The 14,059-nt window shown below is 35.7% G+C and overlaps 1 protein-coding gene across 1 annotated transcript; it reads left to right on the top strand.

Annotated features, from left to right (window-relative positions):
• On the top strand, nucleotides 1-12,640 carry LOC127453295 (protein TEX261-like). Its single transcript, XM_051719579.1, has 6 exons — nucleotides 1-176; nucleotides 2,151-2,230; nucleotides 9,029-9,182; nucleotides 9,289-9,356; nucleotides 9,593-9,695; nucleotides 11,579-12,640. The coding sequence occupies exons 1-6, from the start codon at nucleotides 107-109 to the stop codon at nucleotides 11,692-11,694; spliced, it is 591 nt and encodes a 196-aa protein (XP_051575539.1). The 5' UTR covers nucleotides 1-106; the 3' UTR covers nucleotides 11,695-12,640.
• Nucleotides 12,641-14,059: the final 1,419 nt, after the last annotated feature.

Raw genomic sequence — 14,059 nt, 5'->3', positions numbered from 1 at the left:
GTCTGAGGAAACTTTGACCACTTCAGTTGTTAGCTTAGTAGCGGAGACGCACATCTCCGTTTACTGTTTACTTACTCCTCATTTATTCAACTAGCCTTTTACAGAGATGTGGTTTATTTATTTACTGAGCTGGTTGTCGCTGGTTGTGCAGATATGTTTCATTACTCTCGCTATTGGTAAGTTTTCTGTTGTTGCTGTTAGCGGAACTGCTAGCCGCTACCAAAATAAATACTACAGTCCCTGCGCTTTATTCTCTATAAAACTCAAGTTTAAACCAGATAATGCTAGTTAATACCACTTAATTCCGGATTATGGTGGTAAATACTGGCTATATACAGAGATTCTGTAGCAGGCTAAGCTAAAGAGAAAATCCTTTGTCTTTGATCAAATCATTTGAAATAATTAATGACCCGATTTGTATGTAATTAATAGCTTGATTTAGTTTAGAGCTTGTATTGTTTGTTTTTTAAATATATTGTAGTTTTGCAGAATGCATGATTGATTGTATTGGTTACTTTCACTCTATCTACAGTTGTGTAAGGTGACAGGTCACTCATTAACATAAAATCATTTAAATGTGCATTGCAACAGGCAGATAGGCAGATAGATAGATAGATAGATAGATAGATAGGCAGACAGATAGATAGACAGGCAGGCAGACAGATAGATAGACAGGCAGACAGACAGATAGATAGACAGATAGATAGATAGACAGGCAGACAGACAGATAGATAGACAGATAGATAGATAGACAGGCAGACAGATAGATAGATAGACAGGCAGGCAGATAGATAGATAGATAGACAGGCAGACAGATAGATAGATAGATAGATAGATAGATAGACAGGCAGACAGATAGATAGATAGACAGGCAGATAGATAGATAGATAGATAGGCAGATAGATAGATAGATAGACAGGCAGATAGATAGATAGATAGACAGGCAGACAGATAGATAGATAGATAGACAGACAGGCAGACAGACAGATAGATAGGCAGACAGATAGACAGACAGGCAGACAGATAGATAGACAGACAGGCAGACAGATAGATAGATAGACAGACAGGCAGACAGATAGATAGATAGATAGACAGGCAGACAGATAGATAGACAGACAGGCAGATAAATAGACAGATAAATAGATAGACACAGATAGACAGACGGGCAGACAGACAGATAGATATACAGACAGACAGATAGATATACAGATAAATAGACAGACAGACAGATATATAGATGTACAGACAGATAGATAGATAGCAGACAGACCAATAGACAGATATACAGACAGACAGATAAATAGACAGACAGACAGATAGATAGATAGACAGACAAATAAATAGATATACAGATAGACAAATAGATAGATATACAGACAGACCGATAGATAGATAGATAGATAGACAGACAAATAAATAGATATACAGATAGATAGACAGACAGACAGATAACTAGATATACAGACAGACAGATAGATATACAGATAAATAGACAGACAGACAGATATATATCTATACAGATAGATAGATAGATATACAGACAGATAGATAGATATACAGACAGACAGACAGATAGATAGATAGATAGATAGATAGACAGACAAATAAATAGATATACCGATAGACAGACAGACAGATAGATAGATAGATAGATATACAGACAGACAGATATATAGATAGATAGATAGACAGACAGACAAATAAATAGATATACAGATAGATAGACAGACAGATAGATAGATAGACAGACAGACAGATAGATATACAGATAAATAGACAGACAGACAGATAGATAGATGTACAGATAGATAGATAGATGTACAGACAAATAATGTACAGACAGACAGAGAGATAAATAGACAGACAGATAGATATACAGACAGACAGATAGATAGATGTACAGATAGACAGACAGACAGATAGATAGATGTACAGACAGATAAATAATGTACAGACAGACAGATAGATAGACAGATAGATATACAGACACACAGATAAATGGATGTACAGACAGACAGACCCATAAATAGACAGACAGACAATAGCCACGTAATTTGGCATGGCATTAAATCACAAACAAACAAAGCCCTTGCTCTGTGTATTTGTTGTTTATTTCTAGTGTTTTCTCAGAATGTTATTTGTCTCCACAGCTGCGGGCCTGTATTATTTGGCGGAGTTAATAGAGGAGTACACCGTTGCCACCAGTCGCATTATAAAATATATGATAATGGTGAGTATCACCTCTGTAATAAGATTTAGATAAGGTTTAGTGATCTACATTTTATTATATAAGGCATACAGTGAACATTTAGCCACATTTGATGCAACAGGCAAAAGTCTGTTGAAAGATAATGCTCCATTTTTTGGAGAAGAAATATGCTCAGTTCTCAGAATACACCATTTAAGCCCTGTTCACACTGCCAGCGTTATTATTGCTCGAGGTTGCTAGTCGCAGTGTTGTTGGTCATTAGTAGGCATTCGTACTGCTCTAACGTTATTGGTGGGCTGCACAACTGGCCGTAGCTTTTGGAAATCGTATCACAAATGAGATGTGTTGCTTGTAAAAAGAAGATGGCATTCTAATTTATGAAAGTATTTTAATGACAAATGTCTTTGAAAAAATAAAAGCCTGCCGATTTGCACTTAATAAAAAAAATTAAAAAACATTGCATTAACAGTGCATGCATTTTTTGTGGATGCAATTTCATATGTTTGGATATTTGAGCTTTGAATATTTCAATTAAAAACATTTCACAGACATCTTCTTTATTAAAAATGTAATAATACATATTCACCTTCCAAAGTTCAGTTCCAAAATATTCAATTTTTTAGTTCATCTTTATTTTTCGACAGGTAATATTCGGTCCATGATATTTCGCTTTGCAAATTCACTTCTTAAATTTCAAGGGTTAGAATTTGGTTGGAAATTCAACAGTATTCAGTTCCAACCGAATTTGAACCACTAAAATTTTAGAGGCAGATGCAAAAATGCAAGCACTGTTAATGCAATGCTTTTATTTTTCAATTAGTGCGATTAAATTGTATTATTATTATTTTCAAAGACATTTGTCATTAATTTACTTCCATACTAATTTTACAAGGAAATGTGTTTTGTTTGCTGGTTAAAATTTACATTCTGCTGGAGAAAGCATGTATATAAATTGCAACGGTGCATAATGCATTATAGAGCTGGGTGATATAAGCAAAAATGTATATCACATTCACAATATTCTTGGAATTTTTGGTCGATAACAATATCACGATGTACAACTTTTTATGGAAGAGTGATTCAGAAACGTCTGAAAAAATAGTGAAAGTTACTTTAAAGTAAATATATACTGTATGTATTTGACCAATTGTGTACAGCGCAATGAAACAACTTTATTAGGGCCCTTATTATTTTTTCCGTGTTTGTTCGTAATTATTCCTAAATATTTTTTGGGAATAATTTAATTATTTCCTAAGTGGGGTGAACAAATGTTACTTGTCACTGAAGGACTTTTGGTGCTAATTTTGGATATATCGCTCTTGTTTTTGAACACATCTCTGGTGTATGTGATGTTGAACACTCATGGTGTTTGTTGGTTGACAATCACAGTGACAACAGAACTGATCTAAATCAGAAAATCAAACTGTTACACCCCTTATGTTTAAAATAATTACTCAAAGGGATAGTTGACCCCAAAATTCTCTCATTTACTCACTCTCATGCCATCGCAGAAGTGTATGACTTTCTTTCTTCTGCTGAACACAAATTAAGTTTTTTAGAAGAATATTTCAGCTCTGTAGGTCCATACAATGCAATTGAATGGTGACCAGAACTTTGAAGCACCAGAAAAACACACAAAGGCAGCATAGAAGTAATCCATACCACTCCAGTGGTTAAATCCATGTCTTCAGACATTATTTGATAGGTGTGAGTGAGAAAAAGATCAATATTTAAGTCCTTTTTTTACTATAAATCTCTACTTTCACATCTGTAAGTCACATGTGGCGCCTGTTTAGTTTCACTTTCACATCTAAAAGTGAAAGTGGAGATTTATAGTAAAAAAGACAAGAACTTAAATATTAATCTGTCTCTCATCCACAGAGCAGAAAGTTTTTTTTCTTCAGTAGAAAAAAAAAGTTATACACATCTGGGATGGCATGAAGGTGAGAAAATGATGAGAGAATTTTCATTTTTAGGTGAACTATCCCATTAACTAACATTCCATCATTCTTACTATAAAAATGTTAACATATAATTATATATACAACTCTGGAAAAGATTAAGAGTCCACTGCAAAATTATCAGTTTCTCTAGATTTACTATTTATAGGTATGTATTTGAGCAAAATGAAAAATGTTGTTTTATTCTATAAACTACTAACAACATTTCTCCCAAATTCCAAATAAAATTATTGTCATTTAGAGCATTTATTTGCAAAAAATGACAACTGGTCAAAATATAAAAAAAGATGCAGTGTTTTCAGACTTCGAATAATGCAAAGAAAACAAGATCATATTAATTTTTAAACAACACAATACTAATGTTTTAACTTAGGAAGAGTTCAGAAATCAATATTTGGTGGTATAACGCTGATTTTCAGTCATAGCTTTCATGCGTCTTGGCATGCTCTCTACCAGTCTTTCACATTGCTGTTGGGTGACTTTATGCCACTCCTAGTGCAAACATTCAAGCAGCTCGGCTTTGTTTGATAGCTTGTGACCATCCATCTTCCTCTTGATCACATTCCAGAGGTTTTCAATGGGGTTCAGGTCTGGCGATTGGGCTGGACATGACAGGGTCTTGATCCGGTGGTCCTCCATCCACACCTTGATTGACCTGGCTGTGTGGCATGGAGCATTGTCATGCTGGAAAAACCAATCTTCAGGGTTGGGAAACATTGTCAGAGCAGAAGGAAGCAAGCTTTCTTCTAGGATAACCTTGTACGTGGCTTGATTCATGCGTCCTTCACAAAGACGATTCTGCCTGATTCCAGCCTTGCTGAAGCACCCCCAGATCATCACCGATCCTCCACCTGGTCGTCTAATGGTTAGACCGAGACCTGTAGAGGCCTTCAAGCTACAAGTGTCTTGCACCCACTTTGTAATTTGGTGAAATTTGAAGATTGTTACAGTGGCGCTCATAATTCAGTGATGGCTTATCGCTGCAAAATGCATATAGAGGAAACACTGAGAACCCTCGCGTTGTGCTATTTTATGCTAAACGTGTAGGCTCCCTTGGTAGAAGGGCTCTGGTGTGTTGTGATGTGTGCGTCAGTGTAAAGAGTCTGGGCGGACACATTATAAAGGTTCCTCCCTTCCCAGCATGTGTTTATGTTGTATTAACGATAAATGTGTTAATCGCGATTAAGGAAAAATAATGCGTTAAACTTTTTTAATTAATCGCATGCATTAACGTGCTAATTCTGACAGCTCTAATTAAATTATTATTAGGACTTTTATTAATCCCCACAGGGCAATCAATTAATAGAATACATTTCCAGCATAACTTTGCATTATGTTTATCAAATGAAGTGCTTCTGTACAGATTTGCACAGCACAGTCTAAAACACGACTTAGTAGTTATTTTTTGTACAAGAAAGTGTACAAAATGACAGATGCATCACAGTATAAATGAAAACATTGTTGAAAACTAATATTCAGTACAACCACACTCTTGCTTGTGAGATATTGCCTAAATATAGCCTAATAATTAATGATATATTATTATTATTATTATTATTACAGTGAATATTAATTTTTACTGTACAGTGGTAGACTAATATATTTCTGGCATTTTTTTTTATTATTGAACCTTTTAAATCAAGCTTTTATTTTGGCAGAACACTAAGTGAAGCCCTTTCAGTTCTTGTGTGTATTTGATGGTAGTTTCTCACCTCTGGATAAGCAGTCCGCTGTGTGGTCTTATTAAACTGCAAAAGGCTAAGATTTAAATAAATGTATAATCTGCATGTGCTGCATACTTTACAATGAATGATTGCTCTGCTCGATCATCTACATCTTTTTTATTTGTATAGTGCTTTTCCCAACACACATTTTCAAAGCAGCTTTACAGAAAATGATGCTATAACAGAAAGTTATATCTTTGAGTCTTATGAGTCATCATTGTGCGGTTTTGATAAAAATGTGATTGTAGATTGTGCCTTTAAAAAAAAAAAAGAAAAGTGAATAACATTTGTGTTTAGACCCCACAGTGAGCAAGCTGAAGGCAACTGTGGTAAGGAACACAAAACTCCATAAGATGTTGGTTAATGGAGAAAAATAACTTTTGGGGAACCTAGGCTCACTGTGGGGGGCCAGTTCCCCCCTGACTAAACAACATGAATATAATGCCAATATTTGTTATTTATGTCTAGTACAGGTTGTGGTTCAAGTAATTATACCAAGGCCAATGTTTAAACAAAATGATTTTGTATGAACTGTAAGATTATTGACAAATTCTTTGAAGTCCATCCTGAATTAACTGCAGAAGACCTCACAGAGCTCGCATGATACTCATAATGCAGAGATTTCAGTGAATGAACAACTTCACACATTGGCCACATTTACATGCAACAACTCTGGAATAAAACGATGCAACAGAGAATAAAATAGCTAAGTCTTCCTTGCATTCCATGTTTGATATTTACACAAGCAGCGTGGGGAAATTACGTTGCTGTGGAGAAAGCTGCTTACTGACCGAGCTGCATGTATAAGGGAGAAACGAGAAAGCAGATAATACAGTGATACACAGTGCATGCAAATGGAAACGCAGCTTTCCAGCCTGAAGCAGCTTCCTCGCAATAAAGGGCTTTCTGGTATCCATGTAAACAAGCTCATTTATTTAGAAGCATGCAGCATGTGTAGACTATATTTCATTAAATTGCAGCCTTTTTTGGTTTAATAATCATACTAGGGCATATCACAGTTAGGAAGGCCACTCTAAACATTTTTGGCGACTGTATACTAGATAAAAATGCAGGATAATGGTGTTATTTAATAATTCTTGAGGTAATTTGTGCAGTGCAATCACTTCTTTCTCCATGTTTTCAGCGGAACAGGCGTTGGTAGGAAAGTTGACGGCGTCAGCTACAGCAAATAAGGGGAGCGGGGCTTAGCTGAGGGTCAGTGATGGAGCTTTCGTTTAACAAGCTCTTCCTCACTTTTTTCCAAATGTTAAGGAAATGCGGAACACACATTCCCAACCATGCGGCAGCATCTTACATAACCACGATAGAATGGATATTCAAAAATTCATACTAGAGCCCGACCGATATGGGATTTTTGAGACCGATACCGATTTTAGAGAGAGAAAATTCACCGATTACGGATATGGTGGCCGATATATTTAATGTTTGAGCTGGAATGAAAACAGATCTTTTCTATGTGGATTTTTCACAGATTTTGCACCGATATGACAATGCAGAGGTACTCAGAAGGCTGCTTTCTTAAACATTTTTATCAAAGAATATTTGATTGACATTATTATTATACATTGTCAACAAATTCTAGAAATTAACACTGAGAAAATAAAGAATAAATAAAAATACAATAAATAGCTTAAAAAACATCAGTACTGTATGTTTAGTATCAGTCAGTTGCTGACCATTAAAATAAAGAATAAATAAAAATAAAATAAATAGCTAAATAAATATCAGTACTGTTTAGTATCAGTCAAATGCTGACCATTAAAATAAAGAATAAATAAAAATAAAATAAATAGCTAAATAAATATCAGTATTGTTTAGTATCAGTCAAATGCTGACCATTAAAATAAAGAATAAATAAAAATAAAATAAATAGCTAAATAAACATCAGTACTGTTTTGTATCAGTCAAATGATGACCGTTAAAATAAAATAAATAGCTAAATAAACATCAGTACTACTGTTTAGTATCAGTCAAATGCTGACTATATTATTACTGCCGAGTCAAGATAAACAGTGGCAGCATTGTTACACCGTATTCTGCAATACAAGTTCAGAGGAAACTTTCAACGGTGGAAAACCAGACTTCTAAATATTACATTTTATAAATGCAATGACTGGAATTGTTCGGTTGAAGGGGGTACCAAACTGTGAATCCTGAACAAAACAGTCTGGTGAATACATGTTTACTCATTAGCTTCCACTCAGCTGACAACAGTGAAAGTAGCTACGTGATTAGCTAGTTAGCAATAAGCGTGTTGTCACGGAGAGAGAAAGACGGATGTTGTTTATTTTACTTTCTAGCATTGTGTCTCACCAACTAGGTAACAACATAGCATGAAATCAACACTCAGCAGACACAATCCACCACCGCACTGTTGTCTGCTGAGCTGCAAAAAGATGCTCTGATGTTTACCTTTCAATCTGCTACATTACTTACTGCACTGACAAACTATAGCTGGCTAACAGCAAACAGACATGAGTGACATGGTTGTCAGGGACAGGGTTAATGTTTTATTAGTTATATTGAAAAGGGAAAATGATGGGGTCATTGTTTATTAAGTTTCCAGTATGTATTTCACAAACTAGTTAACTTACGGAGACACAGCTCAACTCCGCCCTGTCTGCAGAGCCACCGTCAGCTCAGATCTGTAAACAATGGAGTCGGAGCACGCTCTGCTGGACAAACTACGCTATGACACCAATTCTAAAGCATTGTTTTCTGCATTATATGTTCTGAAAAAAAGTATTCATATCGGCACATATCTGCAAAATATATGCCGATACCGATAAATCGGTGAAAGGATAATATCGGCTGACCGATATAATTCATACCGTTGACGCATTTTTACCGGTATATCATCCACCCCAATTCATCATATCATAAACAAAACTCTTTCAGAATGCCGATATTTTCTGACTTGGTTTTCCATGCATAATTTTTTATTAAATCCAAGTATGCTTGCAATTCATTTGCATAAAGTTAATACTTTTCACAACTTCACGTGACCAGCGGTCACTGTTTCTTGTGTTTCTCCGGTCGCTTTGTGGCTGGCAGTGTGAACACCACTTCAGACGTATTTTTTCAGAGCACTAACACGTACCCTTGTCTCCCAGTTTTCCACAGCCGTGCTGGTGGGGCTCTACCTGTTTGAAGGTTTCCCCATGCTCATGATTGGAGTGGGTCTCTTCACAAACCTGGTTTACTTTGGTCTGCTGCAGACGTTTCCCTACATTATGCTCACCTCGCCAAACTTTATCCTTTCATGTGGTGTGTGATGCCAAGGAGAAAAGGATACATTTATTTATTTATATATTTGTTTAAATCGTCTTACGCCTTTCTCTAATCCTTATTCTTACTCTCTACCTTTTCCCAGTACTGGTTGTGTTAAACCACTATATGGCCTTCCAGTATTTTGCAGAGGAGTATTATCCTTTCTCTGAGGTATGCTCTTAGACTATGGACATAATATTTAATGTATACTTTTAAGGTACAGCCTGGAATTGCTGAAACAACATAACTATATAGATGTATATAGATGTTCAGTGATCAGAGCTTTTTGAAACACCATTGCTGTGTGAAGGCACTTGTTAAAGCTATGGGCGTTTGCGGAAGAGCAATCACTGGAAATGAAAGGTTATTAGAGGTTTGATTTGAAAGTAGTGTTTCTATGTTCCCAGGTTCTAGCATACTTCATAATGTGTCTGTGGGTGATTCCATTCTCTTTCTTCGTTTCTCTTTCTGCTGGGGAGAATGTCCTCCCATCCACTATACAGCAGGGAGGTGAGTGCCAACATTTCTCGTCTCATTTGTTTTCATATAGCTTTATATGAGGCCTTCAGGCCTGTTTACACCAAGAACATGCTGAAAAAGCTAAACAAATCACAGATGAAAGGTCTATTCACACCAAGAGTAAATCCAGCCTAGCTTTAATGTAGTGATATAATGATAGTGTGATATAGGATACAGTATAATGCAGAATAGAGGCTTACTATTACTAATAATATTACAACTGTTATAATAAAAGTGTGTAAGGGAAGTATTGTGTACAAACATATAGAACACATTCCAATTTTGTTAGCAATTGCTTTTCATGTCACTACTTTGTTCTCTGCTTGTTTTTTTACCATTATGTTTCAAGACACATAACCCAAACGCTCATATTACTGAATGAAGGAACTACAGGACAAAATTTTTTTGTCCCTGGTCTGAATGGGTCCATAGGAATGCATTGCTTTGATTCAAAGTCTTGTTCACGGCTCTTGGTGTGAAATGTGAATAGGGCTTTACCTCAGTTGGATGTCTAATGTGCTGTACAGTGTACAAGTACTTGCCTGTAAACTATTTTTAAATGTGGTGTTTGATCAGTGTGAAAGTTATGTTTAAAGGCTACAATACTGCTAAAGTCCCCTTTTCTGAAGCTAATTTGCCCAAATAGATTTACAAATTGTGGATGACAGTGAGTCATGGAACAAACATTAAGGGTGTGACGTAATTTCAAACAAAATCTGGCCAAAACCAAGGTGTTTTTGAGTTCGTTGTGGTGGTTCTAAACAGCTTTCCTGCGTAAACTTTAGGAAAACTTCATGCCGGCTGTTAAAAATCTTCTTTCTGCCATTGGTCCACATCATTGGTGGGTGGACCCGGTGCTCCACCTACTTTGACATAAAAAATTAAAAAAAATTCCGGTGCATTTGTTCACTCAGTCGAGATCAGTCATCTTGAACACGCTGCCACGCAGAGTTGCCGAGCAGCCAAATTTACCTACATTTTTACGATCGCATAGAGACATTTTCCAAGAACGTCATGTAAAAAAAACATTTAATTAGTCTACAAAGGAAACCAATTCTACTAAAATACTCTTAAGTGCTCATACAAACTGTTGTTTTATATGCGGCTTCATTCTGCAGCCGAAAGCCATTCACAGATATGCCATTAATCATAATTCTTTTGTATGTATTCTGCCCGTTAACTCTGTTATACACCCATCTTTGCAGTAGCATCAGGGTCAGCATAAACTACAATAACAGAGAGTAACCGGTGCATATTATGGCCGTGTATAGCACAATGAATGCAGAATATTAACATTACAAAACTACACATTATCTATAGCATATATATAACTTCAAATTACCATCAAGTTGTTAAATAAGCATCTTTTACTGATTGCATGTGAATTCTACCATAGAATGAGGTATGTAGTAATTGATAATGCATTTTAATGTCACTTGAACGTTTAACATGCTGTCTTGTGCGCTTTATATTTAAATGCTTCTTCAAAGACCTCCACCAATGGCGTGGCGTCTGATTATTTGCAAACAGTATACCGTTGCACAACTGTTTCAACATTCTTTCTAGCTCTGAGCAAAGAACAAGAACTTTGTTGTGAGTGTATCAGAGTGCATTTTTTGCGCCACTAGCAACACCAAATGGTTTTGCGACAATAATGGCTGAAAGAAATAATAAAAAATAATGTTTTAAAGCAAGTTTTAAACACTCCTGCCATCTGCACCTAAACTCACATCAGTGAGTAAGCCAATGTTGTAATGTAACAAACAGTTTGCAATTCTGTTTAATGGCACAAGTGGTGCAGAAATCACTCACACTTTAACCACCATAACTCATAATTCTTATCCATTATTTCCTGTTTCTGTGCTTTTTTTCAGATGACGTGGTGTCAAATTACTTCACTAAAGGCAAGCGGGGCAAGCGCTCCGGCATCCTGCTCGTTTTCTCTTTCTTGAAGGAGGCTGTTTTGCCAAGCCGACAAAAGATGTACTGAAGAATCAGTTAAAGTTGAATACAGAATCGACTGGGGTTTTTTTTTAACGGGTGCTGGGATGGGGTTATTCTGAGCACCGGCCCCTTAAAATGGACAGCGTCTTTTTTGTGGGAGGGTTTCATTTGGAATGATGTTCATAGAATGAAGAGATTGAATCTGTAGCTGAGCGAGTGGACCACATCTGAACAAACGCACATACAAACTCCTGGAATGAACAGTTGATTCAAATGAGAGTCGCCAGCTAATACTTTTTAGGTGTCCCAAACCATGAAAGGACTTCTCAAGTCTTTAATTTTTAAAGGCTTCAATCGTTTGACAAATGATGTCTGTTTGTGGATGATGTTGGAAGTAGCTTTGGCTTTGCTAGATTCTTGACAGCAGTACTGTCAAAGAAGGCTCATGATGATTTTCTTCTAATTGCATCACTTCAGAAGCCAATGTTTGTGTCTGCTCATCAATTAATAAATGTCTGATTTTATTTAAAGCAATACTTTACCCCAAATCCAATGTGACTTTTTTGTTCTTTTTTGTTTGTCCAGTGTAGGAACATCATACAATACACTACAAGTATTTGCTTGGAGCTAAGACCTTAATTTTTAATTAACTGTGTAAAGTCTTTGCTGAAACTTTTCTTTTGGAGGGAAAAACATCTTTTTGGTTTATGTCCATTCTGCAATGTCTTGAGCTTTTATAAATCCATTTTATATCAGCTGGTGGTTTGACAAGTTAAAGAAGACAAAAAAATAAATAAATAGATTGGTTGGTAAAATATTGCTTTGAATACTATAATGCAATTATGAGAGCCATAGTGTTGGTCATGCTTTATGTACTGTACAAAATGATAATAAAATCCAGTTGTATGAGTTTTTAGAAAGGTAAACACTGTCATGTACAAATAAGGATATAAGTGTGTGGCAAAAAAAAAAATAAAAATCTCACATTGTGACTAGTTTCATGACAATTAAGCACACTTTCTATTTTAAATTGCCATTATGCATCAGGACATTTTACTTACATATTTCCTCATTCTTAATGGCGATACATTTCAAATTGTTTTAAATGGAAATAAGCAGAAAGGCAGCACAATAAATATTACCATGATGTCAAATTGTTTACAATGCAAGTATATAGTTTTTACAGTAGTACATTACAGTAAACTGTCCTTTATTGTCATAAAAACAGTGTCACAATCAAATAATCTTAATGAGCCGTAAAACAAGCTTTACTTTCTTTAGGATATTTATTTCAATGAGTAAATGTGTAAAATTTCTAATAAAATGTCAGAAAATGATTGGAGGGGCTTCCTTGATGTAAAAACTCTGTACGGACACATTTTACTCCTTTTTATTTGGTAGACTGGAGATGATGCTTGGTGTGTGAGGTTGATGAAAGGTCAGCACACAAAAACACATTCCATTCAGGAAGCTCTCAACAGAGGAATGAATCACTTAGAAGGTAAGAGACCGTGCTGGTGGAAGTTGCCCTTTACTGGTGTTATCAAACTGTTCTGTAGCTTGTTTCATAATGGTTAAAGTCAACATAAAGGAAACTGGTTCTAGGTCAGTGTAAAAGGTCATCTCTTTTCTTATGTGTCAGAACTAAAGCCAGGCATCCTCTGGGATGTCCAATGATGAGAGCAAAGCTGTTTTGTGCCCAGTGACCTGGGTCACTGTGGTTTTGACCTTGACACCACCAGCCCCCAAACCACATTCATGCATAATTCAACATTGACTTGCACACCTAGCATTTTTTTCATACATGTTTTCTGGTCCTTTTCAACCGCATCTTGCAGTTGGTCGCTACTTAAGTATATATATATATATATATATATTTTTTTTTTTTTTTTTTTGTCAAGTTTGACACTTCTTTGATTTTCACAATACCTGTCAAAAACATGTCCCAGGTCATATTCCACCCCAAATTCAAAACGAATTTACATTTGTCTTTTACATTTTGGTTAAAGAAAATGAAGCCTATTTTTAGGATCATGAAGCTTTTGCATTGTGAAATTCTTTACATGCCATTTAATGTTTGAATGTATGCTGATTTTAACAACCCAGACATGTTCTTTACAGGTTTCATCCATCCATGTACTTTTATTCTAATTATTTACCAAACAGTCACATACGGCAATATCACCTTATATCTTTGGTAAATTTTTAATCACTAAAAAGATGTTTTCAAAATCAAATTAAATTTAGTCCAAGGATTTTTAACGTACTACGGCTTGGGCTATGTTCCAAATAGCATACTACTCATATCGATTAAATTCCAGTTTATATGGGTATATTTATAATGTCCATTGTAAGAAAAAATAAAACGCACACAGGACCAGGAACAAGCGTCGATCTTAAGATGAAGATGT

Source organism: Myxocyprinus asiaticus, chromosome 2 (genome assembly GCF_019703515.2).
Source record: "Myxocyprinus asiaticus isolate MX2 ecotype Aquarium Trade chromosome 2, UBuf_Myxa_2, whole genome shotgun sequence".
NCBI classification, from domain to species: Eukaryota; Metazoa; Chordata; class Actinopteri; order Cypriniformes; family Catostomidae; genus Myxocyprinus; species Myxocyprinus asiaticus.
The sequence above is the reverse complement of the archived record's forward strand: the minus strand, read 5'-3'. Positions and strand labels throughout refer to the sequence as shown.